The 27,828-nt window shown below is 42.2% G+C and overlaps 1 protein-coding gene across 3 annotated transcripts in view; it reads left to right on the forward strand.

Annotated features, from left to right (window-relative positions):
* ELOVL5 (ELOVL fatty acid elongase 5) overlaps positions 1-13,241 on the forward strand; it is a 68,373-nt gene extending 55,132 nt beyond the window's left edge. For all 3 annotated transcript variants that reach the window (XM_015600608.2, XM_006926434.3, XM_015600609.2), the window contains 5 exons: positions 4,706-4,783; positions 5,658-5,829; positions 7,506-7,630; positions 9,871-10,005; positions 11,348-13,241. In XM_015600608.2, the coding sequence (XP_015456094.1) occupies positions 4,706-4,783; positions 5,658-5,829; positions 7,506-7,630; positions 9,871-10,005; positions 11,348-11,491 (654 nt within the window). In that variant the 3' untranslated portion in view covers positions 11,492-13,241. The remainder of the gene's footprint in view (positions 1-4,705; positions 4,784-5,657; positions 5,830-7,505; positions 7,631-9,870; positions 10,006-11,347) is intronic.
* Positions 13,242-27,828: the final 14,587 nt, after the last annotated feature.

A 27,828-nucleotide genomic window follows, 5' to 3' on the forward strand; every position in this document is an offset into this window, starting at 1 on the left:
CCCTGAAGGGAAACAGTGGCTGAGGTGTCTTTGGCTAGAGCATTATCCCCTCTCCTGAAGTACTCGTGGGGCTGGAGGGAAGGCCAGCCTCCGCGTTGAAAGCCTCTGGGATCTGTTACTCAGAGGCTGTACTCTTCTGACAGGGGAATGGGGGAAACAGGATCCTGATGCTGGCCCATTTCATGGAAGATTGTTGGGAGTCTTAGATGAATAAACCTTAACTCAGGTGCTTGGTCCTTGTATATTAAATTATTCTATCCCTTCTGAAGCCAAGAATATTTAAGAGTTGAACTTGCTATGTCATCAATATGACATTTGGTGAAGACCGGTTTGCATCTAGTGAACAAAATTCAGAGGAATATTGTCATATTCAAGCCTCATTAAAAGGCTTTCTTGTGTTTCAATTGCTCCATTTGCAAAACATAAATAAAGCTCTTTTTTTTCTGCAAATAAAACATTAGGCCTAGATTTGAGGAACAAAGGCAGCACCTTGAGCTCTTTGTCATTAGTTTAGCAAATATTTATTCAGCACCTCTTGTGTACAGGTGCCCGTGCTGGATTCTGTGGATGAGGGAACGACAGTCACCACTTCCTAGAGCTTAACAAAGGGCTTTAAACAGAGCACTTGAGGAAGTAAGTACGAGTCATGGCAGGGTGAGCTTGGAGAAAGGAGAACAGACTTCAGACCGGAGTGCTCAAGGGAGCAGTCATCAAGATATTGAATTTGAACTTTGAAGGATAGATAGGATTTTAAGAGCTGGAGGTGGAGGTACGTGGTTGCAGAGAGCATTCCAGCTAAAGGAAAACCGGAATGGTCATTGCTAACATTTACGTGCTTATCCTGTGCACCAGGTTGGATAAGATAGGCAATACACACTTCAGCTCATTAACTTCTCAGCCTTAAGAGGCAGGAGTATTGTTTTTATCCTATTTAGAGAGTGAGGAAACTGCCACCTAAAGAGATTGAAATACCTTACTCAAGATCACCTAGTTAAATGTGGGAAAGCTAGGATTTAGCTTTGTTCTGGCCAGCACCCAAACCTTGCTCTGCCCCGTGGTCCCTGTGTAGTGGTTACAGAAAGGCATGCTTGAAGAACAGAAGTGGGTCCTGTCTGACTGCTGTTAAGGGAGGCGTGAAAGATCAGTTTAAAGGAACATTATAGAGGAATGTATGTACCTGAATACTGTGCCTAGGATTTAGCGTTTCATTCTGAAGTCAAGGATGAGTCCCTGAAGGGTTTTAAACACAAAATTCTATAGTTTGAGAGGCACAGGGGCCCAAGAAGTGCTGAGTGGCAGCAGCGATTGATAAAGTGAGAGTTGTAGTGAAGCCTGGTGGGGCTCATGCAGGACCCCCTTATACAAGGTAGAGAGAGACACATGGTGGACTCAGGGCAGTGAGGTGACCCTGAATGAGCAGCTTCCAGTTTATGTACCTGCTTTATGCTTTCGTATTGAGCAAGCTCACTGCCCAAGACCTAGGTCTGAGTTCTTTAGCCACCAAACACAGGTATTTTAAGACAGGTTTTAGCTTTTTTTTTTTTTTAATGTGGGGAAAGGCAAATGGAATTTTAGGTTAATTAAGCTTGAAGAGTTGAGGCAATCCCACCTGAATTCCTTCTGAAAGACTTTTTTAAATAAAGGAGGCATGCATCGGAGAGTACCTTCTCTTAGGGTTAACAGACCCCTTAGTCTGCGCCCACCCTTGAGGTTGGGGCATCTGTGGGATTACAGGGAAGAATTCTCATCTTCTTCCCCAGAGAAGTCCTTTGCTTTCCCCCACCCCTGCCAAGGTAGACATTCATGAACGCAGTCATCCATACCTCTGCACACACACATATACCAGCCGTCCTATGCTAAAACTGGCAAAAGAAAACTAATTCAGGGTGTCTTGGGACACCATAAACCAAAATAGCAGCTGGAAAACAGTGATGGTAGGTCGTAGAATTTTAGATTAATAAGATGATAAAATTTCAAAAAACATAAGAACAATCATGTTAGTAAATTTTGAATTTTGCCACATACAGCTATTGTCTTAAATAAAAGTGTATTTTAAATTGTACAAATTTATCTTTATGAAAACTTTACTGTGTCGTTCTTATTCTCATTTGCGGTAGTTCTCTGAAAATTTCATCAAGAACCATCAGTTCCCTTTTTGTACCCTCCAGCCACAGAAGATAATTCATCCATTCCCTCTTAGAGTAGAGGAAGAGCAGCGAACATTGTGCCAATGCAGCACTTCCTTCTCTCCACCTCAGGTCACCTGAGGACATGCACACCAGCACCCCACCCACCTCCAACGACACTTTGGACTCGGGCTTTTTGTCTTGATTCTTGGAACTTCTAACAGGTCTGCATGTGGTCTACTTAACTGGCCACGACTTTAGAGAGTGATATTTGACTTAAAAGATAACATACCTTCTAATGGGTGCTGGCCTTTCAAAGAGCAGATAGTATAGTTTGTGCGCGGCCTGTTTTCAAGAAGACATTGTCAAAAATTAGGACAGAACCTTTAGAGATATTTAGTCCAACCTCATCTTTTTACAGGAAAAACAACCAAAGCCTAAGGGAATTAGCAGCTTGCCTCAGCGCTGGGCCTAGATGGAGACGGTTGCCTGACCAGCCCTGCTTCCTAATCCAGGGTGCTTTTCATGATTAAATGATGCCTCCCCTCATGTGTATTTTAAATCCTTGTGCCGGCCTTTGGCCATGTTAACTCTTAATGCTTTTTTATGTATAGATGATGACAAAGCAGAAGGAAAACAACAAAAAGGAAGTTCATAGAAGAACTGTCAGGTTCTAGGGTGTTTAGTGTAAGTACAGTGGCTACACCCACTGTCTGCATTTATTTCTGAGGTCAGACTGGGTAGAGGTTTAACAATTTTGTCTTCAGACCCATGTAGTCCTTTGCTCTCCCCTGAAGGAGTCTGGGTTGCTCAGCCAGCTAAACTGTGTTCGCGGCAGGGGGATGGGGGATGGGGAGGCAGGAAAGGGAGGCTCTGGAGCCCGGATTCTCAGTTATATCTTTCTCAAGGCACCAGTAGGCGAACCATTTCTTATTTGAAGTTAACTAGCATGAAACCAGTGGTTCCCACTCCTAGTCGCACATTGGAATTACCTCGAGAGCTTGGTAAAAGGCCCCTCAAAATGCTGGTTCGTGGTCTGGGGGGAGGCCAGGCATTAGCAATTTTTAAAAGCTCACAAGTAATCATGTTAAGCAGCTAGAATGGGAGCTACCGATTTCGACCAGTAGTTCTCACACTTCAGCTGCATTAATCACCAGGAAAACAACCTATCACACCCCTGGGCTTAACACCCAGAAGTTTCCGAGTCAGTAGGTGTCTGTTACGTAGGGCTTGAGATTTTGCATTTCTGACAAATTCCTGGGTGATACTGATGCCACGTTATTAAATTCTCAAAGTGTCCGTGATCCAGCACTCGGAGACCCGGCCTTGATAGTCCACCCCTTTTTGTACCCTCCAGCCACAGAGGGTACCTTCATAATTTTGATTCTGAAGGTCTGGGGTGGGTCTAGGAACTTGCAGGTCTTATGAGTTCCCATGTGATGCTAATGCAGGTGGACTGGGCAATGCACTTTGAGACCCGGGGCCAGTCCCTTGTGTTAGATGCAATGATGAGATCAGACACAAGGCAGGCCACCTCAGATTTCTCCCCATCTGGTACTGATTGGCCACCAGAGGGAAAGTCACAAGGAAAACTCTGCGTCACCCTAGGCTAATTTACTCAGACAAAGAATAGCATCTCATAGGTGTTTGTCTAGAACACAGACAGTGGACACACACAGGGTGGTCAAATGAAAGCTTCCCTCTGGACTGTTAGAGTGGGTCTTTGGGTCTCATCTAGGCCAGGTATCCTCGTTGTGTGCAGACTAGCAAACTGAGGCCTCCACAGTGAACCAGTGATACTGCAGGTCTATAACCTAGAGCTTGCACCCCAATTCTGGAGTCCTTTCTGTGACACCACAGTGCCTACTCTGCTGCAGGTGAATTCTGAGAAATGGGCACAATTTCCTCAGGCTGCAGAGGTCTATTCTTGGGTCCAGGGGATGACACAGCAACAGGAAATAATGAAGATGATGGGGCTGGGCTAAATTATCCCTAGGCTTACAGCAGTGGTTCTCGAAGTGTGGTCTTTAGTCTAGCAGCATCAATATCACTGGGGGACCCCATCACAAGTGGCCTGCTACTGGATCAGAAATGCCCACCCACGATGCATGTTTTAACATGCCCTTGAGGGGATTCTGGTGCTATACAGTTCGAGAAGCAGTGACTGAGGGAAAGCCTGATTGTGACATGGTGATCTTCCCTGAGGCCACTTGGGACAGGACTGGGAGCCTGTGATTAGATTGGTAGGGCCTTGGAATTGGCAGGGCATTTGTGACAGCCTCATGAATTGAGGAATCTGGAGGAAATCAGCTCGATAAAGAAGCATCTGTGAAGGCTGCAGCCTAGCGTGACTCCCGGGTCCACCGCTTGAGACATTGAGACTTAAATCATTTAAACCTAAACTTTGTTCATACTCTCCTATCATTATGTTTTTCGCTCAGAGCAAACTTGCCTCAGCCAGCCTGAGGTCAACTTTTATAGATTCTGAAAATAATGAAGTTTAATTGAATAGATCTTTACATGGTTCTGATGTTATTGGTGATTAGCTTCTTCTTCTCTTTTCTTTTTCTTTTTTTTAGTTAGTGACAGGAGTATGGGAAGGCGAATACAACTTCTTCTGTCAGGGCACACGCAGCGCAGGAGAAGCAGACATGAAGGTATTGTCTCTTTTATTATTTTAAGTAGTCTTTTTTTAATAAATCATATACAGAAGACAAAATGACTTATAACTTCACTGTCCTGGTAATCCCTGTTGACATTTTTAAAAGAACTTGAAAAAGTTATGTACACAGTATGGAAATTTGAACATGAAAGGTATAAAATGAAAATTAAAGTTTTCTTGTCTGCAAAAATCCTATTAACAGTTTCCAAGGGGGAAAATTGCATGTGTTATCAGTATTTATGCTGTATTTATATAAACGGAATCAAGAATAATGTCTTAAATGCTATACTTGTTTCTCCAAGGTACCCTCCCGGTGCTGGTCTTTAGATTCTGACTTCCATTCTTGAGTCTTTTGAATTTTACATGAAAGTCTGCTGGCGTAAACTCAACATGGGCCGTCATTTCCTAAGAACACCTGGATGACATATTCAGTTGGGCAGGGACCTGACACTGAAAGTTCTGATTCCTTTTCTTCTTTGCCTCGTGTCCTGTCACCTGCCCCCACGCCAGCACCTGAAATCAGAAGTGCCTTTCAGGTGGCTTTTCTGTACTGATGGCTCTTCAGGTTCCTTCCAAGGAAACAAGCAGACTTCAGGGATTTGAACTTTGAGCCTCCTGCTTTGTTAGTCTTGAAGGGTGTCAGCGGCCCTTTGAAAACCTTCCTTGATGTCATTTCAACCGCCCCCCCTCCCCCTGTTAAGCTCTTTGGCTAAAGCCAATCTCGGAGTGACCAGTGCACCTGACTGCTGATGGACCTTGGGAGCCGGTGGGGCACTCAGGCCTCTCCAAGGCTACCTGGGCTCCTGGGATGTTAGCAAACATATCAGAGGCAATACTGCAGAGAAACATTGATGCCCCCTTCCTCGTAGATTATCCGTGTCCTTTGGTGGTACTACTTCTCCAAACTCATAGAATTCATGGACACCTTCTTCTTCATCCTGCGTAAGAACTACCACCAGATCACAGTGCTCCACGTCTACCACCATGCCTCCATGCTGAACATCTGGTGGTTTGTGATGAACTGGGTCCCCTGCGGCCATTGTAAGTCTCATGTAGTGGGGGGATTTGGGGACAGGTATGAGCAAAGAGGCCAAACTGAAACTAAGGCTTTTAGAAAAGGTGCCATTTCTGTAGATTTCTATCTAGGTCAAGCAATTGAACTTTGTGTCTGGGATGCTTTTAATGATAGTTTATGTGGCATAGGCACTCAATAAGCTGATGAAACATTTTTCTATTTTGGTAAATGCCCTGTGCTGATTTGGCAAAATGAGGGAAATAACTGATTCCTAGCCTGGGGCATATTAAGAAATAGGGACAATGTCTTCTGTCACAGAGGGTAGCTGTACCAGGTTATTTCTAATTCTTGTTTCTCTACAATTTGGAAGATGTTTGACGGGCAGGCCGGGAAAGTGAAGTCACACCACTGAATGAATGCCAGAGAACAAGGCTAATTAATGAAATACAGCTTTAGCTAAGTAGTGTGTTAGGAAGTCTGCATTCTAATTTAATGACCCTCATGTTCCCTGAAACGTGTTTAGCAGTATGTCTTCCGTGACAAGCACCAAAATTTGAAGAAAATCAAGAAGGGTGTGTGGGTGGTTTGGGAAAGATTGTCATCTGAAGCCTCTTAATTTTCAGAGATTAAGTTGTCACCTTCAGGTTCATCCTGAGAGTTCTAACAGATGTCCTAATTAAAATCCCTGTCATCCATCACTGACATATCTGACCGAGAACTTCTGAGGCTGTTCACATGTTTTTGCCTTTGATTAATGTGGCCCATCAAGATTCACATATAGAATTTTTTCTCACCTTCATGAACTTCATGGCTGCAGATTAAGTGACTTAACTTTCTAATAAAAACAGCATCTCCTCACATTTGAAGAAGGCTTTAAATTTTCAAAGAACTTGCAAGATGACAGATTTTAACTAGTACTACTTAACCCATGAGAAACAACCAGAGAATGGACATGACTTGTCCAAGGTCTCACAGCCAGTTACTATCATAGCCAAAAGCACAAACTTATTTTCCGACCCCAGCCTTGTTCACCTCTGCATGTGGAAAAGCCAGATAGCTTTGTTTGGTTTGCCTACTGTGGGAAAGGAGGATAGAGAGTCTAAAAAAAGAACTGGTGGTCCTATTGGAAATTAAAAATTATGTGATGAAAGATGGGTCTTTTATCTCTAAGGAACTGAACTTTCAACCGTATTATCAAAAAAATAGATATATGGCCTCAGTACTGCAGCCCTAGGGAGTAATTAGGAGTTGACTTCAGAGGCCTCTCTAAACCTCAGCCAATGTGTAGAGACAGCCATCTTCGAACATAGTGCCCATCGGCTGTCTTCCCCAAGCTTTCACCGTAGCAATCTGAGGCACTTGGGCTTGTCAAGCAAAGCAACTGCCTCTGGGAGTGGGTGGGGATCTGGCGGCAAAGCCTTTAGGTGCCAGAGTGGAGCAGGTGGTCTCATGGCTCCTGTGTTAGATGTCCACCTGGCAGCTACAGTTGACCCTGGGTTTAAAGCATCCCGATGGCCACCTGCCCGAGTGGAAACTGAATACTGATTTCATATCCATGCAGCGCTGCTGCTGCAGTGTTTTCTAGCCTCTGTGCAAAAATATGTTTTTTCAGCTCTAAAAAGAATCTTGGATTTTGTTTTTTTATCTGTTATGTATAAAACACTGACGCATCCTTCTCTCCATACCTCCTCTGTTCCGGCAGCTTATTTTGGTGCCACACTTAACAGCTTCATCCATGTCCTCATGTACTCGTACTATGGTCTGTCTTCAGTCCCTTCCATGCGTCCGTACCTCTGGTGGAAGAAATACATCACGCAGGGGCAGCTGGTGAGTGACTCGGCCTCTTTCCCCAGCAGGCGCTACCAGGGGTACACAGAGCTCTTCCCTGGGGTGCTTATGCCGCCTTCCCGGCTTTATTGCTATTTAATAGCATCTAAGATGTGCCTTCCCACTTTCCTCATTTGATCCCATTAAAACTTCATGAAGTAGGCAGAGCAGAGAATTTTCTTAATTTTAATTGATGTAGAAACTGTGCCCATGGGTGTACAGCTGGTTGAGTTGCAGAACGAGCCCTGGAATCTAATTTCCTGACTTCAGGTTCAGTCCTTTGTTCTTAGTTTGTGCACAGAGCACGTGTGCATATGTGTGCGTATGTGTGTCTATATATGTGTTTTCTAATTATAATAGAAAATCCAAAGTGAAAATGGTTTATCTGTGTGCCCAGGAGTTTCAGAAGATGCTGCGGAGTGGCATGTGTCCAGGGCGCTTGTAGCTTATTAGGCAGTGAGGATATTTGCTAAGGCAGGTACTGGGTGACCTCTCAGCCCTTGTGTAATGGAGCATCTACAGGCAAGAATAACACTTGTCTGTGCTTCAGATGACAATCCCCTTCCTGAGGTTTACCATGCCAAGGCCACCCAGCAACTGTTTGTACTTGGTAGTTATTTCACACCATCCTTTCCTTAGGCTTTCTCCAATTGTCAGTATGTTATAGATCCCTATTCCCCCGGCTCATGAATTCTTCCATGAACTGATCATTAACACTGTTACTGTTAATGTAAACACTGATGTTTGTTGAGTTTACTAGTGTCAGGTACTCATGCTAAGTAAGCAGTTTTAAATGAATTGTTCTAATATCCTGATTCCATGTTATTATCCCCATTTTGTAGCTGAGGATGCTGAGGCAGTAGGCCAAAGCTAGCTGACTGTGGGGCTTAGACATTAAACTCTTAGCCCTAGCCTTGCCTAATTAACATATTTTTCTAAGGCAACCAAACTGATTTAGATACCCACCCCCCAAGTCAATTGTGATTTTTCGATATTTAAAAATAACAGTTGGGTGGGGGGGGACCTGAGAAGATCTGAGCTACTTATGTGTTTGACATTTCATTATCACCTTTTTGCCAGTTGCTATACATTCCTTGGTAATTTTTTTGTCACCTGCCTGTGAGGAAAGATAATTGTTCTTTAACCTTCTCATTACACTTGAGAGAAGTGATGAGATTGATTTATACCACACAGCCATGGCCCTGTGGAGAACAGAATGGGAAAGTTAATCTTCCATTAGGCTCTGCTCTTTGAGGAGGAAGATTGCACCCAGTTTGCCTTGATTTATCTTAAGGACCACTTCTAGTTGTTTATCAACCTCGAGTACTCACCTTAAAAAAGAGAAGAAGAAAAAAAGAAAAAAACAATTCTTTATATAGAAACAGTGGTAGCTGGGCCAAAACTCCAGTGGGCAGAACCCAGCCTTCTGCTGATAGTTTCCTCTTGAAGATGTACCCTCCAGTAGCCACACCTTATTTTAACACCTTTTTCTTGTTTCTCTAAGCACTTCCACGAGCTTTTCGAGATTTACTCATCAGAAATATTCTATGGGCTTAGCATTATAACCTGATGAGAGTTTAAATGTACTTATCAGCCTTCACCAAACCAAAAGTGTACAGGGATAAGGAATAGGAAAAGTGTCCTGTGGGACTGTACATTCTGCAGTGACATCACTGGTTCCCTTACATATACCTCATATGTTTTCTTCCTCCCTTTAAAAAAAAACTGGCATCTCTCTGTACTGTGTTCCTGAAGTTTGTGTGTGTGTTTTTTGCTTTCTTGCCTCCAGCTTCATTGAGACATAATCGACATATAACAATTGTATAAGTTTAAGGTGTACAGCGTAATTTGATAATACGTATATATTGTGACATTATTATGAAAGTTTAGTTAACACATCCATCACCACATAGTTAGTTTTTGTATGTGCATCGAGAACTTTAAGATCTACTCTCTTAGAAACCTTCAAACATACAAGATAATATTAACTATTTCCTGAATTTCAGGGAAGGTGACTTAAGCAGCTTAGAGGGGAGGAGGAGAGAACATGTAAGACAAATATAGACAAATATATAATTTGGGATAAATTTAGTGTATGCATTGTGTTCGTGGTACCTACAGAAAGGTTAATAGTGTTAATCCACGAACTTCAGGGATGCCAGGTAGAAGCCCTTTGGGCATGGCATCTTGTCCGTGAGCTGTTGCCGCACTGCTCAGCTGTGTTCCCTCTCCCCCACCAGCTTCAGTTTGTGCTGACAATCATCCAGACCACCTGTGGGGTCATCTGGCCGTGTGCATTCCCTCTTGGTTGGTTATATTTCCAGATTGGATACATGATTTCTCTGATCATTCTTTTCACAAATTTCTACGTTCAGGTAAGTCTCACTCTTCTATGACAGTTGGGATTTGAGGCTTTATCAGCAAAGGCCCTCATCTGTCCCTTTAAGGGGACTCGTGGAGCCCCCGCTTTGTGCCAGGCACCGGGCTCTAATGTAGTCACAGTGTAGTGATGCCCCTGACTTCTGGAGGGCTGGGTCACTGCCAGCGTAAAAGATGCTAAATCTGTTCCAGATCTCCTGAGTTCTAGATCTTTGACCAAGGAGGCTTGGGATTTGTGTAGAAGAGCAAAACTGTCGAGTAGGCTCCTACGTTGCTTCCCTTGTGGCCTGTGGGAGACACGTGATAGGTGATTTTCAGTCAAGTCTCACAGCCTGAACTTCATGGCTAAATTAAATGTCTGAAGAAATTTCCATCACAATCTATCAGCTATGGATAGAAATCTGCCCTTTTGTTCCAGTTTCCTTACACATCCACTTCTCAAGTTTGTAGGCTCAGTTTATTTCCAAGTGCACGATATAATGCAGGTTTTTGCTCACGGAAGGGTCCATTTAGGGCAGATTATCTCCGGTGGAACCTGACCATTTTGTGGCCACTGCTGATTCCCCTGCCTCCCATCTCCCCTGGATGACGTGTGTTCCTCCTCCAGTGGGCAGTGCCTGGTTCCAGGGCAGGCACAGGAGGTCAGGAGCAAGGACAGAGGCCACGGATACAGAGGCAGTAAAGGGTGGTAGTGTTTAGCAGCTACCTGGGGCCTCAGCCACATTCCCTCTTCTTTGTGCCCACCTGTACTTTTATTCACACATACCTGGGCATGGCATATTTGAGTTGAGTTCATATACTGCTAATAGTTTGTGCTACACTTTGGGTTATTCACCGTCTACAAGGGGGGGGGTTAAAGGAAGGACCTGACAGAGCTGACATAATGCTTAAACTGCTTTCAGTAGCATGGCACTTTGTACATAAGGCCAAAATAGTTGCTGAAGTAATGAGCAAATCTTGTAGACAAGGAAGATGAGTGGCAGGAGAGGTACTGCAGAGTGGGAGAAACCAGTTGGGCCACACAACTCCTATCCCCTGCTTTCTAGATACTGAAAGGGCAAAATAACGAAGTATAAATTCAGTTTCCTACTTAATTTTGAAAATAGTATTTGTGTTGTAGCCTATGATTCAGTGAACTTACCCTATGCTAAGCCTCAAAAAATAGAAGAGTAATTGAAACCTGTGGCAAAAAAAAAAAAAAAAACATTTTCATATTGCTCAACTCGTTCCTTCTTGATAGCATTTGGTCCTAAAAGGAAGCTAGGCCTAGTGTTAGGGATGCAGTTTCCCCAAAGAGCTCCCGAGTCGTATGTTCCCACCTGCCCTTGTACATTTCAGACTTACAACAAGAAGGGGGCCTCCCAGAGGAAAGAGCACTTGAGGGACCACCAGAACGGGTCCGTGGCTGCTGTGAACGGACACACCAACAGCTTTGCTTCCCTGGAAAACAATGTGAAGCCGAGGAAGCAACGGAAGGATTGAGGTCGGAGAGTTGCAAACCTCCAAACCACGTCGTCTGATTGTAAGCACAGTATGAGTTGTGCCCGATGCTCGTTAACAGCTGCTGTAACTAGTGCGGCCTACAATAGTGTGATTCGTGTAGGACCTCTTTCATCAGTTCAGAACCCCTAGAAAATGTATACAGATTAGACAAGTAGGCGTAAGATTTTTAACATTTCTGGGCTCTCACCGACCCCCGCGCTCAGATTGCGTAGGGGACGTTATTATAGTATACGACACTGCTGTTGCCTTATTAGTTATAACATGATAGGTGCTGAATTGTGATTCACAATTTAAAAACACTGTTATCCAAACTTTTTTTTTTACTGTAGATCATGCATGTGATTGTAAATTTGTATAATGTTGTTACAGTAGAGAAACACACATGCCTTAAGATTTAAAAAGCAGGGCCCAAAGCTTATTAGTTTAAATTAGGGTATGTTTCAAGTTTTTATTCATTTTTAATAGCTCTGTTTAGAAGAATCAAAGACCGTGATTTATGAAACTAGTGTGTGACACAATTTCAAGTGACTTGTACATGTGAAATCAGAAACGGCACCTTCAGTTTTATAATATTGGCTTTAAATCAGGCAGGCTCAAACCTAGTGGAACAAACAGGCAGTTTAACTTTTTAACAGATCTTATTTTTTTATTTTGAGTGCCACTATTAATAATGTAAAAAGCGGGGGGTGGGAGGCGGCTCTAAAGCAGTCTTGGTGAAACTTAAATATATATTCTTTATCTTCAAGATTTTAGGAAGTGTGTAGGATGAGTAGGCCGTTTTTAATTTCTGAAGTGCTAAATGTTTTTATACAGGAAACAAAGCTCATGTTTCTTTCCACTCTTGAGAAAGAGGAGATATACTTTTCAAGAGAAATGATTGATTATTTACCATTTGATAGAGTCCTATAGATGAGCAATAGGGAACTGGTTGCCAGGGTCCAAATATGGATTGATTTCTGTACTGCTATCTGTTTTGACACAAACTTCCTTTTAAAATGTGCCTAGTTTACCAAAATTAATAAAGGGGGAAAAGAGGACCTTCCTTTAAAAAATTTAAGGTAAAATTAAACAGATAGCTACAGCATAAGAGAACTGGGAAATTGGATTGTTTTGTTTTTTTTTTAAATGTAAATGTAATAGCATCTGCAATTTTTTCTGCTTAGAATCTAAAGATTTGTTTAGAACCGCTTGTTTAAAAATAATAGACTACTCATCATAAAATCATGTCTCACATCCTTGAGGCAGTGGTCAAACAGATCAAGAGACTATATTGTGTGTGTCATTTTAAAGTGTCGGAATTTAGTCTCTGAATACCTTCTCCACTGGGGAAAAAATTATTCATTGAACCACTCATGACACATCTTAGAAGGTCATTGACAATGTATAGACTAATTGTTGGTTTGATATTTATGTAAATATCAGTTTATCATGCTTTAATTTTGCACATTCATATTATAGGGAGCCAGTTGGTTCTCTTACTAGCCTCATGGGTTTTCTGTTTAGAAGGAGTCACAGCATCTGTTTACATTTACCTTATCAAATCTAGAATGTGTATATTTGTAAATGTATGTCTTCCTAGGTACTAGATTGTGAAAGTCTTTACATATTTCAAAACAAACTATAACATTCAATAGTGTGCTGTCAAAATGTGCTTTAGCTCATCTGGATATACCCATACTGTTAAATAATGTCCAAACGTTAATCATTAAAACATTTTTGATTACCTGTCTTTGCCTTTTACATTGTTTTTGTGCTCCCAATTATGAAAGACGGGAAAATCCACTTTCTTCACCTTCTAGGAACTCACCCAAATAGATACAAATAATTCAGCTTGAAAGGTTATAGTATTGCTCAGCTCACATGCAAAGGGATCCCCACGTAGTAAGATACGGTGAGAGTTCTGCCCTCATTCTTTCCTCTCTGCCTTTTCCCAATTCCCCCAGTAAAGGTCTCAGCTCTAAGCATACTTGTTCCTTCTTGCTTCCCTCCCTCTCTTCCTTCTCTCCTTCCCTCCCTCTCCCCACACCCCAGGCTATAGAGTTACTTTCCTAACTCTAGTCCAGAGGTTCGCACATTTCTTGTTAAGAGCCATGTAGTGCACATAGTTTGCTGAACCCTTACTCTTAGAGTAATGGGGGTGCTACCTTGGTCCCAAAGCTCTTTCACTTTCTTTGCCAAAGATCATTTCATGTCACAGATCCTGGCCCCTCCTCACCTACCCTGTGGTGGACTATCAGGTCCATCTGTGTCTAAATAGGAGGTTGACATGAATGGCCCGTCCTCTTTCCATCTAATTCATACCACACAGTCCACAGTGTAGGCTTGATCCTGACTTTTGAATGCCTTTTAGTTGTCAGTATCACCTTTAAAATGTCACCTGAAACGGCATTATTATCTGAAAAGTACAAAGGACTGTTGGGAGTTTGGTGGTGACCATTAATCATATCCTTGTCTTTCCCCTCTAAGCCCTCGAACGAACTGAAAAAATAAGACATAGAAGTCAGACTAATGGAAATCAAAATAGCTTGTCTCTTACTAAGAAGACTGTTTTGGTGAAGCTAAAATCACAACGAGGCTCTCAATACCCAGGCTAATAATCCTACTGACATAAACTTTACCTGGGCTGATGCTAGCCACGACAATGGTTTATGACCTGCCTCTGTTATGATTGTTGGTCTAGTGGTAGTAAACTGGTTGTTAAAATATTGAATATCAGCCATGGAATTTACCCACTTAAACCTACAAACTCCCTTTGCAGTGTCAGATTTTGCCCAGTGACCTTACCATGCCAAGAAAGTATGCTCAGCGGCATCTCCCAGTCCTGGCAATCAGAATGTCACTGTCCCTTCCTCAGAAAAGCGAGTGGGTAAGAAGAGTTCTCACACTTTTCCCTTTCCTGTGTGGAAGTGAGAGAATAAGTTTGCTCACCTGTGTGGAAAAGGAAGGATTTCCGTTTCCCCTCTTGTTATCAGCCTTGCCATTCTTGCCTGATTGGAACCCTACCTGTATGGCCTTCAGGCAAATGGCAGTGAGAAGAACATTAATACAGACATTATAGGGTTTTTATGAGAGTTAAATGGATTATATAAAAAGCCCTGGGAACCACATCTAGCACAAAGTAAACAAAGTGTCAGCTGTTACAAGATTGTGTTCTACTCAGTCCACCTCACTGATCTCTGAATTATCAGCTATTGTTTTTCTGTTACTTCCTTGGTTGATTGTTCTAATAATCCTTTCAGGAGAGGGAAGGAAGTTAGTTTGGTATGACACTTTGTTGAATCAAAAATTGAATAGCAACTAGCAATCGTTAGGTGTCAAAATGTTCACCATCTCTATTATTCTAGATTTTACCAGAGTTTCACATTCAACTCACCATTCTGGAGTTTCTAGAATCTGATTTATTTGTTCTTTGGGAAATAGGGCAGCGTTTTCAGTCTCTAGTCTTCTATTATTCATCATTTCTCCAGAGTTCTGACAGCAGTGCCACATTCACACCCACAGATTGTTACAGTACCTGGATATATTTTGTCTGAACTCATTTTAAACAGGTGTCTCCTGCTATCCCTTCATCAGTCTTAGATTTCAAATACTAACCCGATTGTTCTTTATGCTTTTAATTTGGAAAATATTGTCCCTGATGGAGAAGGTAGGAACAAACTAGTGTTTGTGCCTTTGTTTGCTCTCTGCTCTCATAGCATTGTACCACCAGCCACTAGTTCTCATTCCAGATATAGATTTGAAACTCATTTTTGTCATCCTCGACATTTTTAGGAGCTTCATCTCTTTTTTTCCAGTGTGTTTATGGCACTCACCCAGAGGGAGAAAGTTCCCAGGCCGATTTTGCCATTGTTGTGTCTGTACCTGGCTTGTGATCTAAGGTCATCGAAGACAGCTTGGGCCCCAGACTGAAAGTTGTAGGAGCAAGCAGAGTGGAACCCAGAAACTGATGATGTAGTGTTGGCAGAGATCCAATCATATGGTTGTCGGCAGTTGTTCCCTTTCTCAGCTCATCTGGACTCTTCTGAGCAGCGCTTGCTGTCCTCTCTCGCCCATTTATGTTCTTGAGTTTATGTTCTTGAGACCTTTAAAGCATGTTGCCAGGTTCACTAGAAGAGTGCTTGGTACAGAGGGCTGAGCCAGGTGTATTGAGCCAGCAGTAATCTGTGAGAAATGATTTCAATACTGGCAGTAGCCTTTGCTAGTTTGGGATCAAATACACACAGAGATGACTTCGGCATAGGATGGTTTGTGTCAAGCGCCATGTGATTGATATAAATCAGCTGTAAGAGTCTGTGGAGAGAGAACTCTTCTAGCAAGGTGATTAAGAAGAGCTCTGTGAAGGAATGGGCTTAATCTGAGCCTTCAAAGGCAGTCCGGATTTTAGTAGTTGGTGGCCGAAGGTTGCCTGGGAGACAGCATTCCAGGTACAGGAGAGGGCATGAGTCAATGAGTAGAAGGCTGAGATGGTGAGACACAACACCTATCACTGAGCTATTGAATGTGTGGGAGAAACTGCTTATTTTTTTTAAATAAGCAAAGTGAGAAGAGGGTAGAATTTGGGTGTTCTTGTCGAAGCAATGTGTAGAACAGAGTTCCCTGGGGAAGTAGTAATTACTCCTCAAAAGACTCTTCCTTAGCTGTGCCTCCTGCCCAGACACCCTGCTGCTCTCCCTTACGGCTGTGCTGTGCAGGGGCAGGAAGGTGACTGTAACAAGACTTGGGACTCAAGTGTTAGTTATAAATTCATGGGAATTATTCGTCAGACGGGCAGATTCAAAGGATGCCTCAGACCTTCTGAAAATTCTTCCTAACCAGACATGGCATTTGAAGTCTGAAAACTTGGGGCACCTGGAGAAGTATGTCATGGGTAGGATTCCATGTTGGCTTGTAAACAAAAGTTCTTAGGTGATTATGTCACACATATTACAATTTACTTTTGAGCAAATTGTATGTCTTCGCCTTGACAACATTCCCAATGAAACAGGTGCCTATGTGCAGCAAACCATCAACCCCAGGTTCCAAAGACCTCATGCCTTTCTGTTTCCCTCATGAAGTGCTACGTTGTCAGTCCTTTGGAAGGCCACATGACCAGGGGCTGACCAAGCCCTGCTGCCTGCTCACTTGTGCTGTTCATGCAGAGCTCTCGCCTCTGCTCTAGGAGTGCGAGGTAAAATGTATTTTAAGACCAAGGCCAACAGTCATGCCATGCCCTTACAAGAGAGTAGTTGGAATCCAAATCTTCAGAACACAGTGCCTTTCTTAAAAGAGTACCAGAAGAAGGAAATTGTTATGGTCCCAAACCAGACCATAAATTCCACCCTTATTTTAGAACTGGCGTCAAAGAATACATGTCTTAGGGTACAGAAAACACTCCTATCTGTGCTAGAAGGAATTTGTGTATGTTTGGAGGCAGCATAGCACACCTGTGAGAGTAAAAGCTTGGTATTTACTATGGGTGTGAAAGGGAGTTACCTCACTTTTCTGAACCTGAGTTTCTTCAATGGTAAAGAAAAATATGGATGCTTAGCTCAGGTGGCTGACATGCAATATGAAGTGTTTAGTACAGGGCTGTACAGTAATAGTCACTTATTATCAAGGAAGAAAGCCGAAATAGGTAAGTAAACAAGAAAGAGGATACATGGTCAATTTTGCATCAGATTTTAAATGCTATTGCTCAACACATTATTTGTTTGGAGCTCAATAATAGCTTTTGTTAAGGGAACTCAAATTTTTCAAAATAAAAAATGGATTAATTGGGAAGACTATAGGCAACTACATAGCACTTATTTTTTTCAGCATCATAATAAGATTTTTGAGTCTAAGTATCTCCCAGACACTAAAGACAGTTCCAAATCGTTTGGGCCATGGGTAGGTATATAGCGTCTCAGAAATGTGCCACTTCCCCTAACCCCTGCTCGTGATTCTACAATGAGAGGACATTATTTGTCCTACTCTGCTCTAGGCATTTTGCTGAGGAAACAATGAAAAAAATAACCTCATTCTGGAAGAAAGACGAAGACAAAATAAAAATTCTGGTTAACTATTCTAAAGGAAATGAGGGTACTGAAGTTACAAGTAATTCTATTTATAACTGCGGTCATTTTGAAGCATAAGGAAGGATATTGGAATTTTTACCTATGTGTGTTAGTGGGTAGTTTATATTTTCCTGAACTGAATAAGATACCACTGGAAATTTCACGCCTTCTATAAAAGTCATCTGGAAGCTTTGCTAGAGCTGTCTGTTCTCCACCTGAATTATGGTCCCTCATCATGCATGAGTAGATCCTGCACTTGGCTCTGACAATTGTGTGATCGGTGGGACTTGGCGATTCCTGCTTCCCTCCGTTGCATTGCAGACATATGACGGGTAGACTTCTACAAGAATAACTTGTCATTTTAGCCCTGCATCATAGAGTTATCTCTCTGAAGATTTTTTTTTTTTTAAGTGATGATTAAGGATCCAAATTTAAGCCACATCCAATTGTGAACAGTAGTACCAATGTCAACCAAGGACAAATGGGTCAATAATGCTTTTCATGCATGGCAATGGCACATCCTGCTTGGCAGCTGGCAGGTTCTCTAATGAGAAGAATAAGACAAATCTCTATTTCAGAAAGTAAAATTGTGTGTGGGATGGGGGAGTGGAGGGCTGTTTGTTATAATCTCACTCCGTTCTGGGAGATGTGGTAGGGATTCTAAACAGCCCACTCAATTCTAAGACACTTGAGGGCAGGAACTGCCTCTTATTATCATATACATCCCTGGTGCATGCCCAGCACAGTGCCAAATACACAACAGATGATCACTGGAAGTTTAGGAAAGATAATACAATGTGGTGCATAGTAAGAAAAACAGGCTTTCCAGTCAGTTAAATCACGGTATAAATCCCACCATCAATAACCACGTGTCATGGATTAAATATGTTCTCCCCCACAAATTCATATGTTGAAACTCTACACCACCACCACCACCCCCCCGCCACACACACACACACAACACAATGGTATTAGGAGATGGGATTTGATAGGTAATCAGGATTAGATAAAGTTATGAGAGTGGAGCCCTCAATGAAAAGGATTAATGCATTTATAAGAGTCATGAGAGCTTGTTTCTTCTCTCTGTTCTCTGCCCTGTGAGGATATAATAAGAAGTCAGTGTCTGCAACCCAGAAGAGAGCCTCACCCTGATCTCAGACTTGATTTCAGCCTTCAGAACTGTGAGAAATAATTTTTTGTTTATAAGCCACCTAGTCTATACTATTTTGTTATAACAGTCTGAACAAAGACACAGTGTGACCTTGTCAAGTTACCTCACCCCATAACCTACAGAGAGGACCTAGAAGGCATGACAGTCCTCACGTAACAGTTGATTACATGTGGTGGTGGTATAACAGGAATAAAGTTTGCTTCCGTTAAAAATCTCATCTGCTTCCAGTAGACCTAGGAGCTGCTCATCTGAATTGTAAAACCGCCGAAATGGCGGCCCTGGCAGCCTTCGTGATCATTTTACAGGATCCAGTGACTCCCCTCAGAATCCCTAAGTGCTTTCAGCTTACTGGGACCCAAGATGCTCACTGCTGGGTTCAGGGACTGAGTCTGTAATGAACGGATACTTAGGACAGAGCACGGTAGAGCAGACCAAGGTTTGAGGCCACTAGCTTCCCTCTGCCTCAGGGCCACCTCTACACAATTGCTTCACAGGAAATAAAATCCTCAATCTTTCAGTGGCCTACAGGCCCTTCCAGAGCTGGGCCCTGGTCCTCTCAGATCTCCCTCCCTCTCCCTATCTCACTGCATTCACCCACTCTCACCTCTGCTGGTTCTCTCGTTTAAATCCCACCATCAGTCTAGAGGCCTTTTCCATCTAGAGGCCTTTGTCCTTGCTGCTCCTCCCCAGATAGTTATTTCTGTGACTTGTTTCCCCACTTAAATGCCACCTCCTCGAAGAGGCCTTCCCTAACTACCAAATCTGAAACATCACCCTCCTCCATCCACTCACACGCTTCATTCTCTTACTTGGCTTTATTTTTCTTCTTAACATTTTCATTATGTTAAATATTTGTCTCCCTCCTGGCAGACGAGGGCTTTTTCTCTTGCCTGGCACATGGGAGAGTCTCAAACATTTGAATAAATGAATTTGTGAATGAACATGAGATGATTAGTGTAGATGTTACCCACACTCTTCCTTGGGTGGGTGGGGAGGCACTGTCACCTTGCTGCACATAAGATGGGCACTGTTCTTTTAATAGCCCTGAGCTTATCAATAAGACATATAATCATCTCAGAAAAGTGGACCCAGATATAGTTCAGAATGGAGATGGTGAACAGTCAAATCCCACCAATGTTAACAATTAATGAGCTGTCTGTTCTCTTACGAACAATGTATAAATTCTGCTGCTCCGTGCCATTCAGATTTAGAACTGAAGAAAATAATTGTGAAAAGTGAAGGACAGCATTGGCAACTATTTTTAGAATCCTGCAACAAATGAGATTTTTTTAAGGCGCTCAGTTGAGCTTTATTTGGTTTTATGACCTCTCTTATCTGTTTCGTGAATTATAGTCTGGGAATAATGATCATCCCAATTTTTCTAGTTATTAGAACTAACAAACTGATAGTGCTTGATGAGAAGGGAATGGAGGGATAGTAACTTTGTCCAGAGAAGAAATTAAAGAAACCCAGAGGTCACACCATCGTTGATGACTTCAAGCTTATTACTACTTCCCCCAGACAGTTACAACTGAGTGCGGAGTACCTGTGGGCAAAACGGTGCGGTGGTTTGCAAAAGAGTTTTGTAGGCATAACTTCTGCCTACAAAGGATTCTTCATTTGCTGCTCTTAGAGATAACTTTTCAGGCACTGAGTGCAGACAGAAAAGATTCATCAGCAGCCACTGAGACCTGGGAGGCTCTGATGAGGTGGGTTCCCAGGCAGTGACGGGGAAAGGAGAAGATCACAGCTGAAAGCCAGGACAGGGTGGAGACAAGGTGAAGGGCTGCAGAGGAGATGGAGGTGATAAATAGTGTGAAAGCTGAGTTAGAGGAATAGAATTAAGAGCACAGGGGAAGTAAGTGAGCTCTAAGAGGAGGTACTTGAAATCGGCAGCCTCGCTTCTCCAACAGACACACAAAAATCAAACTCATGCTTATTAACTTTATTTCTTCCCCCATTTTCAATTTTTCTCAAACCAAGGCCCAGACAACTTGCTGAGTGGAAACATCACTGAATATTTATAAGCCTAAGCATGCCTGTTGTGATGGTGTTTATAATAAGAAAAAAATAGTAATAACAACCTGAAAGTACCAATGGGCTAAGTAAATTAGGGACATCATTCATAGGAAATAACAGATAATATCGACAGAGCCACTTTAAAATGGAGCCAGAGCTGCCATCTCAGAGAAACTGCGTTGCATGTCTTTGGAATGTTAAAACTGGGCCAAATAACCTTTGGACTGTTTGCAAGGATAACAAGAAGGAAGGTATTATGACTACCAGACTGATGACTACTGGACTGAAAACATTGATCATTAGTATCGCTATGTTAATTTATCTGTGCTGATAGAAATTCCTTCCTTCTATCGATGTAATTGTTCCCCTTCCTTTTCTCATAAATACACCTTGCCTTAGTCTCCTAATTAGAACATTATTTGGGCTTCTGCCTGAATCACTGCTTCCCAGATAGCTATTCTTTCATCTCAAATAAATGCTTGTTTGCCTCTCTCTTTGGCCTTTGATTTTGAAGTTAACAGATAGACCCTATGCTATGGGTCAAACATTCTCTGAAAAAAAATTTAATAATGCAAGAAAATGATCATGCAAATAAAAATAAAAAAGCAAGTTATCAGTTTATACTACATTTTTTCCAATTTGTTGAAATATGCTCATGTGTATGAAAAAAAGAAGGACACACATCAAAATATCAACAGCAATTATAGCTGAGTGGGATAATTACAGGTGATTTTTATTTTCTAACTTTCATGTTTTTCTAACTTTTCCAAAGTTTCTGCAATAAACATTTACTATTTGTATAATGGGGATGGGGGGGTCATTAAATTTTTTTGAAAGAATCAGTTCATCACCCAGCAATTCAACCTCTAACGTGAATCCTTTTCAAAAAAAATGGAAGGAAAATTTCAAAAAATGAGAGAAACCTTGCAGATACCACTCTTGGCTACTAAACCATGGTTTCATAGAAAAAAAGTTTTGATTTTAGAGGGAGGCAAGTAGCTGTGTGATCTTGTACAACATATTATATAATTTTGAAATGAATTGACAACTCTCTGTGTATTAGAAAAGACACAAGTCAGAGGTCCAAGTTCGCGCTCTGCCACTTGAAACCTGGGGCAAGACAACCCTCTCACAGTCAATTTCCCCAGCTAGAAAACAATATAGTTGCTTTTCTGTTTATTTCACAAGATTAGCATTGTATCTGAAAAACCCCCACAGTACATCGAAAGTAAGGGTTATTCTTGCAGAAATAGTCAAGACTCCCTTTTCTTTTACTAGAAAGCAGGAGAAGAGACTGGTTCAGATAGATAGATCCTTGCAAGGAGCAAACTGCTAGAGATGAGCCATGAGTCACTCCATGAGTCACTGATGCAAATGGCAGAGGAGGCGGGAAACGTTATCAGACAGGAGGAGCCCACCAAGGTCTGTGGCGGGAATGCAGGTTCAGTGTTTTCTCAAACAGTGTGGGCTTTACAGCTAAATATTTTGACTGCTCTGCCATCTGGCAGTATCAGTTCACAGCCAGCCTGGTTCTGAATCTCTCTTCCATGAGAGATTATTGGCCATGTCAACACAGTGGGGAGAACTGGTTTTCAGTTCTACTCAGCCTACACTCAACTTCAGGAGCACAGCTAGGCCAACTGGTCAATCTGCCAAGCACTTGACATTGGCGCCCACAGATTTCCCTTTTTTATTCTCGTCCCATCTTTCCTTGACCTATATGCTCTCCTCTACTTCACTTTCAAAACACTTCCTAGGAGTCATTTATACACTAGTAAGAATTTGGGTCCCTAAGACTCTTCTCTCAGTAGCATTCTAAGTTCATTTCTTTTGGTTTGGTGAAAGACTCTTTCCGGTGCTTAGGAAAACTGAAGACAATAGTGAGTGGGGGGGAAGAAGAGGAGAGAAGTCAGATGAAGTTAGAGGGGACAGTGCTCACTTTCCTCCAGGGCAAGGGAATCTACTCTCCCATCCTAAAAACTCTGTTCTTAAAGCAATATTAGTGGTACCAGCTTTGGGGGAAACAGCACTAAACTGGAATATTCGTGGAAATGAATAATTGCGGTGCTGAGGGCATGCCTTAAAATTCCACAGATCTGAATAAAATGCAAACTCTTCATGCTGACCTGGGGCCCCACGTGATCTGGCCATTGCCCACCTCTGTGGGGTCATATCTACTACCATTCCCCGCTCCCTCTATTTCAGCCACGCTGGGCTTCTTCCTGAACAAGCAAAGCTCATTTCTGCCTGGGAAGTTTTGCACTTCCTGTTTTTTCTCCCAGGGCCTCTCGCATCTCATTCATGGGGGCCTCATAGGAGTTACAAGATAAAATGCAGAACATCATTAAATTTGAATTTCACATAAATGGCAAATAATTTTTTAGTACACATATGTCCCAAGTATTGTATGACACATACTGGAAAATTATTCCTCGTTTATATGAAACTCAAATTTAACTGGAGTCCCATATTTTTATTTGCTAAATCTGGCAACCCTACATAGGAAGCTTTTCCTAATCACTTTATCCAGTCACTCTCCCTCACCCCAACTGCCTTTCAGGTCCATGACCCTCTTATCTCCTTACCCTGTTCTATTTCTCCAGAACACAATGACATGAAATTCCATGTTTATTGTTAGCCTCACCCACTAGTCAGAAAGTTCCATGGTTCTATGTGTAGAGAAATGTTATACATCCTATTCCTAGCTATCTCTCTAATACCTGGAATTTCATTTGAGTAGATGAATGAATGAATGAATGCAAGTATAAATAAGTGAGTTTTACATACGCACTTTCTTTCCTTGAATCTTTTACTTGACAGATAACTTCCTACGTGAGTTTTTAGTTCAAAGTTTTCAGCTCGTTGCCTCCTTAGCTCCCATTTGTCCTTCATCCACTCTGGACACCTTTCTACGTTTCCGCCTTCCTTTCCGTAACAACTGTTATGTTTTCACCCTAACTTTCCTGCCCACCCTCTAGCACTCTCTGTTCCTCAGAGCCAGCCCCACCCCTCTTGCCTAACTTCTCTGACATCTGAAATTACACCAATACCCATTACTTTTGCTTTAAGTCTTCAAAAACCCAAATGCTCCTAGGAAGATAAATTGGTTCATTTTCCTCGATGCAAATGAATTGATCAGATTCTTTCCTGAGAGAAGGTTTTGGTTTAAAGAAAGGAGACAGAGGGAGGCTTCTGGGGCCCCAGGACAGAAAAGTGAGATAGGAGTAAACTTGCGTCTTATTAGGCCGGCGCCTTTTGTCTGCACTGATGCCTCTCAGCCTTGGGCCGCCTTAATGATTATCAGCAGCCCCAGCTCTGTCCTTCATCTTCATCATCAGCCCCGGAAGAGAACAAGAGAACACTTTTGGTCCTGGTTTCAACCCTTACTAGCTGTGTCATTGGTCAGCACGGTACAAAGCCTTGTTTGTGGGAGAGGTTAGATAAGCATCTCTTTACTGCTCTGAAAATCCGGGTACAGAGAGAACAATGCTGCAAGGTCAGTCCCTAGGCCTGGCTCGGTCTCAGGTCTCGCAGGCAGTGCCCTAACTGGACCAGAAAGTGAATCCCCAGCGAGGAAGCCTTGCAGTGGTAGAAAAATGAGGCTTGCATTCCCGTAACCAACCAAGTTGCCCCTGTAGGACTTCCTGATTTATTCTGGGATTATTTTGTGTGCAACTTTGAATCCTTGTCTCATATTTGGGTCAGAGCAACAGGAGGCACACATGACTTGCTTTAAAATTAGCCTCAATACCCGTTGTATAACAGCTCTCGTTTTTCACTAAATGGAATGGTTTCTTGAGAGGACAAGCACAGCATCTGTAATGAAGTCTGTCTGGTTGAGTTATCTTAAAGGAAATTCTTTTGATTCACCAAGACTCAGTGTTTCCACCTGTAAAATGGGGGTAAATAAAGATTAGCAAAATAAAAGTAACCATTTCATTCAGACCTCACTGCCACCACCACACTCTCCGACCCCATACACACAGTTTTCGGGCTCGTCAGCAGATGAGAACAATCCTTGTAGTCCCCAAAAGACAGGACAAAAGTAGAGAAGGAAAGAAATCTTTATTTCCTAAATCACGCCATCACCAGAGTCCAGTGTTGTTCTGATAACTTGGTGAGCAAAGAGAATATATAAGTATCAAGGAAAACTTTTCCCTCTATTTCTCATGGGACAGTGAGCTAGTCTGCACACAAATTTAAAATCAGCAAAAAGAAACTAATAAAAACACATACTGACTGCTGTCCCTCCCCAAGGACAAATAGTTTCCCCAGTTATCTGACTCATCTTGGCAACATCTGCAAATAAACTCGGATGACCTAAAGGCTAAGTAGATGCAAAGAACTATATGTAATTGTGTGTGCCTAAAATGTTTCTTTCTGACAGAAGCAGTGTTCCCTTAATCTACTGAGTCAGAAGAACAGTGAATCATAATTTATATCTCACTTCTGAGGTGGTGGTAAATCACTGAGAATTGGGAGAGAGGTTGCTAAAAGAATCAGGCATTTTTTAAATAGGACAAAGAACACGTAGCATTCAAGTAGACACCACTAAGCACGGGGTTTGTCTCTGCTGAGCTGGATGTATGATTGGGCAGGGAGGCTTCTGTCTGCTTAAAGATCTTTGGACTCAGACAGACCCGGATTCAAATCCCAGTTTACTAGCCACATGACTTTGGGCAAGCTACTTTGTCTGCTTAAACCACATTTTGCTCATCTGTTAAGTGGGCATAAGAATAGCACCTACCTCATGAGACTATTGTGAGGTTTAAATGCAGTTACGTGTATAAAAAGGGCTCAGCAGAGTACCAAGCACATAATCATGTTTAATAAATGCTTAACATTATCAGTAATTGTAATAAAACCTGATTTTCTAGGGCTGCCATACAAATTACCATATATTTGGTGGGTTAAAGCAGCAGAAACTTATTCTCCCACAGTTCTGGGAGCCAGAAGTCTGAAATCAAGGTGTTGGCAGGGCAGTGCTACCTCTGAAGGCTCTCGGGGAGAACGTTTTCTTGCCACTGGTAGCTTTTGATGGAGATCAGCATTCCTCTGCCTGTCTCTGCCTGTCCTCGGTCTCTGCCTCCGTGTTCACATGGCCTGCTCCTCCTCTCCTTCTGTCTATCCTCTGTTTGTCTCTTGTAAGGACACTTGTTATTGTATTTAGGGCCCATCCAGATAATATCTCAAGATCCTTAATTTAACACATCCTCAAAGACATTTTTTCCAAATAAGGTCATATTCACAGGCTCCAGGGATTAGGACATGAGCACATCTGCCGGGGGGCCACCATTCAACCCACTACAGTATTGGCTGTTTAGCAAGTAGTACTGGCTATAGACCGGTGCAGGGGGTCCCGGGCCCGTCACTTTGGAAGGCCCCCTCACGAGGCACTCAACACTGACTCGGTGCAGCCTGAGGCCCTGAACATCTGCTGCTGACTAACACTGCTCAGGCCCCAAGGAATCCTCTACATCTTCTGCCCTGTGTTCTCCAAACAAAAGGTAACCACACTCGAAGGTACAAAGCTGTGCTAGTTAGTGCTGACATCAGACACAGACACTGCCTTGGAAAACGAGGAAAACTGTGGCAGCAGAAGCTCCTGGGAGGGAAGAAAATTAATTAGCTATCCAAAACCTCCTCTCCCATGGCCTGAATGCAGTAAATTCTGGTTTCTCTTCATGTTCCAATCTACGATTCTGGAGTTACTCATGGATTAGCACAATATCGACAACAGTTCCTGTTACTCTTAAATGTGTGTATATATAGGTGCATAAATAATACGCATGAAACAGGACATCAATCTTTATAATACAGTACAGCTCTAGGCTTCTTAAAAAAATATTTTAAGAGATTTTTAAAATCATGATATAAGTGATAGAGATTTATAGGATGAAATTTAAATATTTGTAACAGTGTCTATGACGATGACAATGTATCTTATGTGACCCGATTACAACATTCAACATATAAAATTCACGATTCATTTTTTCCAAATTGAAGTTTTACTTTAAGAACTTCGTTGACAATTTCAATTGCTGCTGCTGCTACAGAGTAAAGTTTCTCCAAATGGAAACTTAAAAAAATAAAAACTAAGCTTCAAGAAAGGTAATCTAGTTTGGCACTACCATGAATAGAACACGGTTTATGTGAAAATATTCATTATAACAACATAATTAGTGATTTTGCTAAAATAAAAGCAAGGAACATTAATTTTATGAATAAATGTATAATTACATATGAATTGTGTATGTCTTTATTTTACTGCTCATTTAAACATGTCAGCCCATTAACAGAACACCCACAGTTGTGCAACAGCAATGAAATCCAGTTATTTTTAAAATTTTTGCCAAACTCTCAGTCATATAAAAACCATAGGTTTTTTTTTTTCTCCAATTTTGTCACTGGGAAGATATATTTATCCAAGTACAAAGATGAAGCAAATTGCATTTAAATATTGGACATTAGATGTGCAGGCCTCCATTTGTACTCTTGCCGTAGGTCCTGCAAACGTTGGGGGCTGGCCTGACTCTGTGCTTCAGGGTCTCCAGCCATAACGCAGAGAAACAGCTGCACCAAATGAGAGTTTTCTTGATTGAGAATCTCATTCTCTGTTCCTTGGCAGGATGACCCCCAGGCCATCTAGGAGGAGAATCAACACTGCTGGTGTCCTGGGGTCATCAGAGGAAGTTCACAGTAGTGCGCACAGCAAATCCTGATTTGCTTTGGGAGATGGAATCTCAAACCAGAGGCCTGGAGCCATCAGCGTTTGAAATTTAGGGGCACTTTCAGAGGGCTGTCCTCCCTCGCAGAGCACGGCATTCTTGTTTATCTATGTATCCCCCTCATCGCCTAGGTCCTAAATTGATAAATGAATTATAGGCTCCTCTGGCCAGACACACAGAGACAACTAGGTACTGCCTCTCCTAGATGTCCATTTTGCCTTCTCCTCCCTTAGAATATTTCTAAACCACCTTTCACTCATTCCTATAGAATCTAATGCCTATGTTTCTGATGATGCGTTGTTGTGTTAAAATTCGAATTTTGCTGGTAAGAAAGTTTAGGACCTGTCCTAGCTAGGGACTCCC

This window comes from Pteropus alecto, unplaced genomic scaffold (assembly GCF_000325575.1).
Source record: "Pteropus alecto unplaced genomic scaffold, ASM32557v1 scaffold7, whole genome shotgun sequence".
NCBI classification, from domain to species: Eukaryota; Metazoa; Chordata; class Mammalia; order Chiroptera; family Pteropodidae; genus Pteropus; species Pteropus alecto.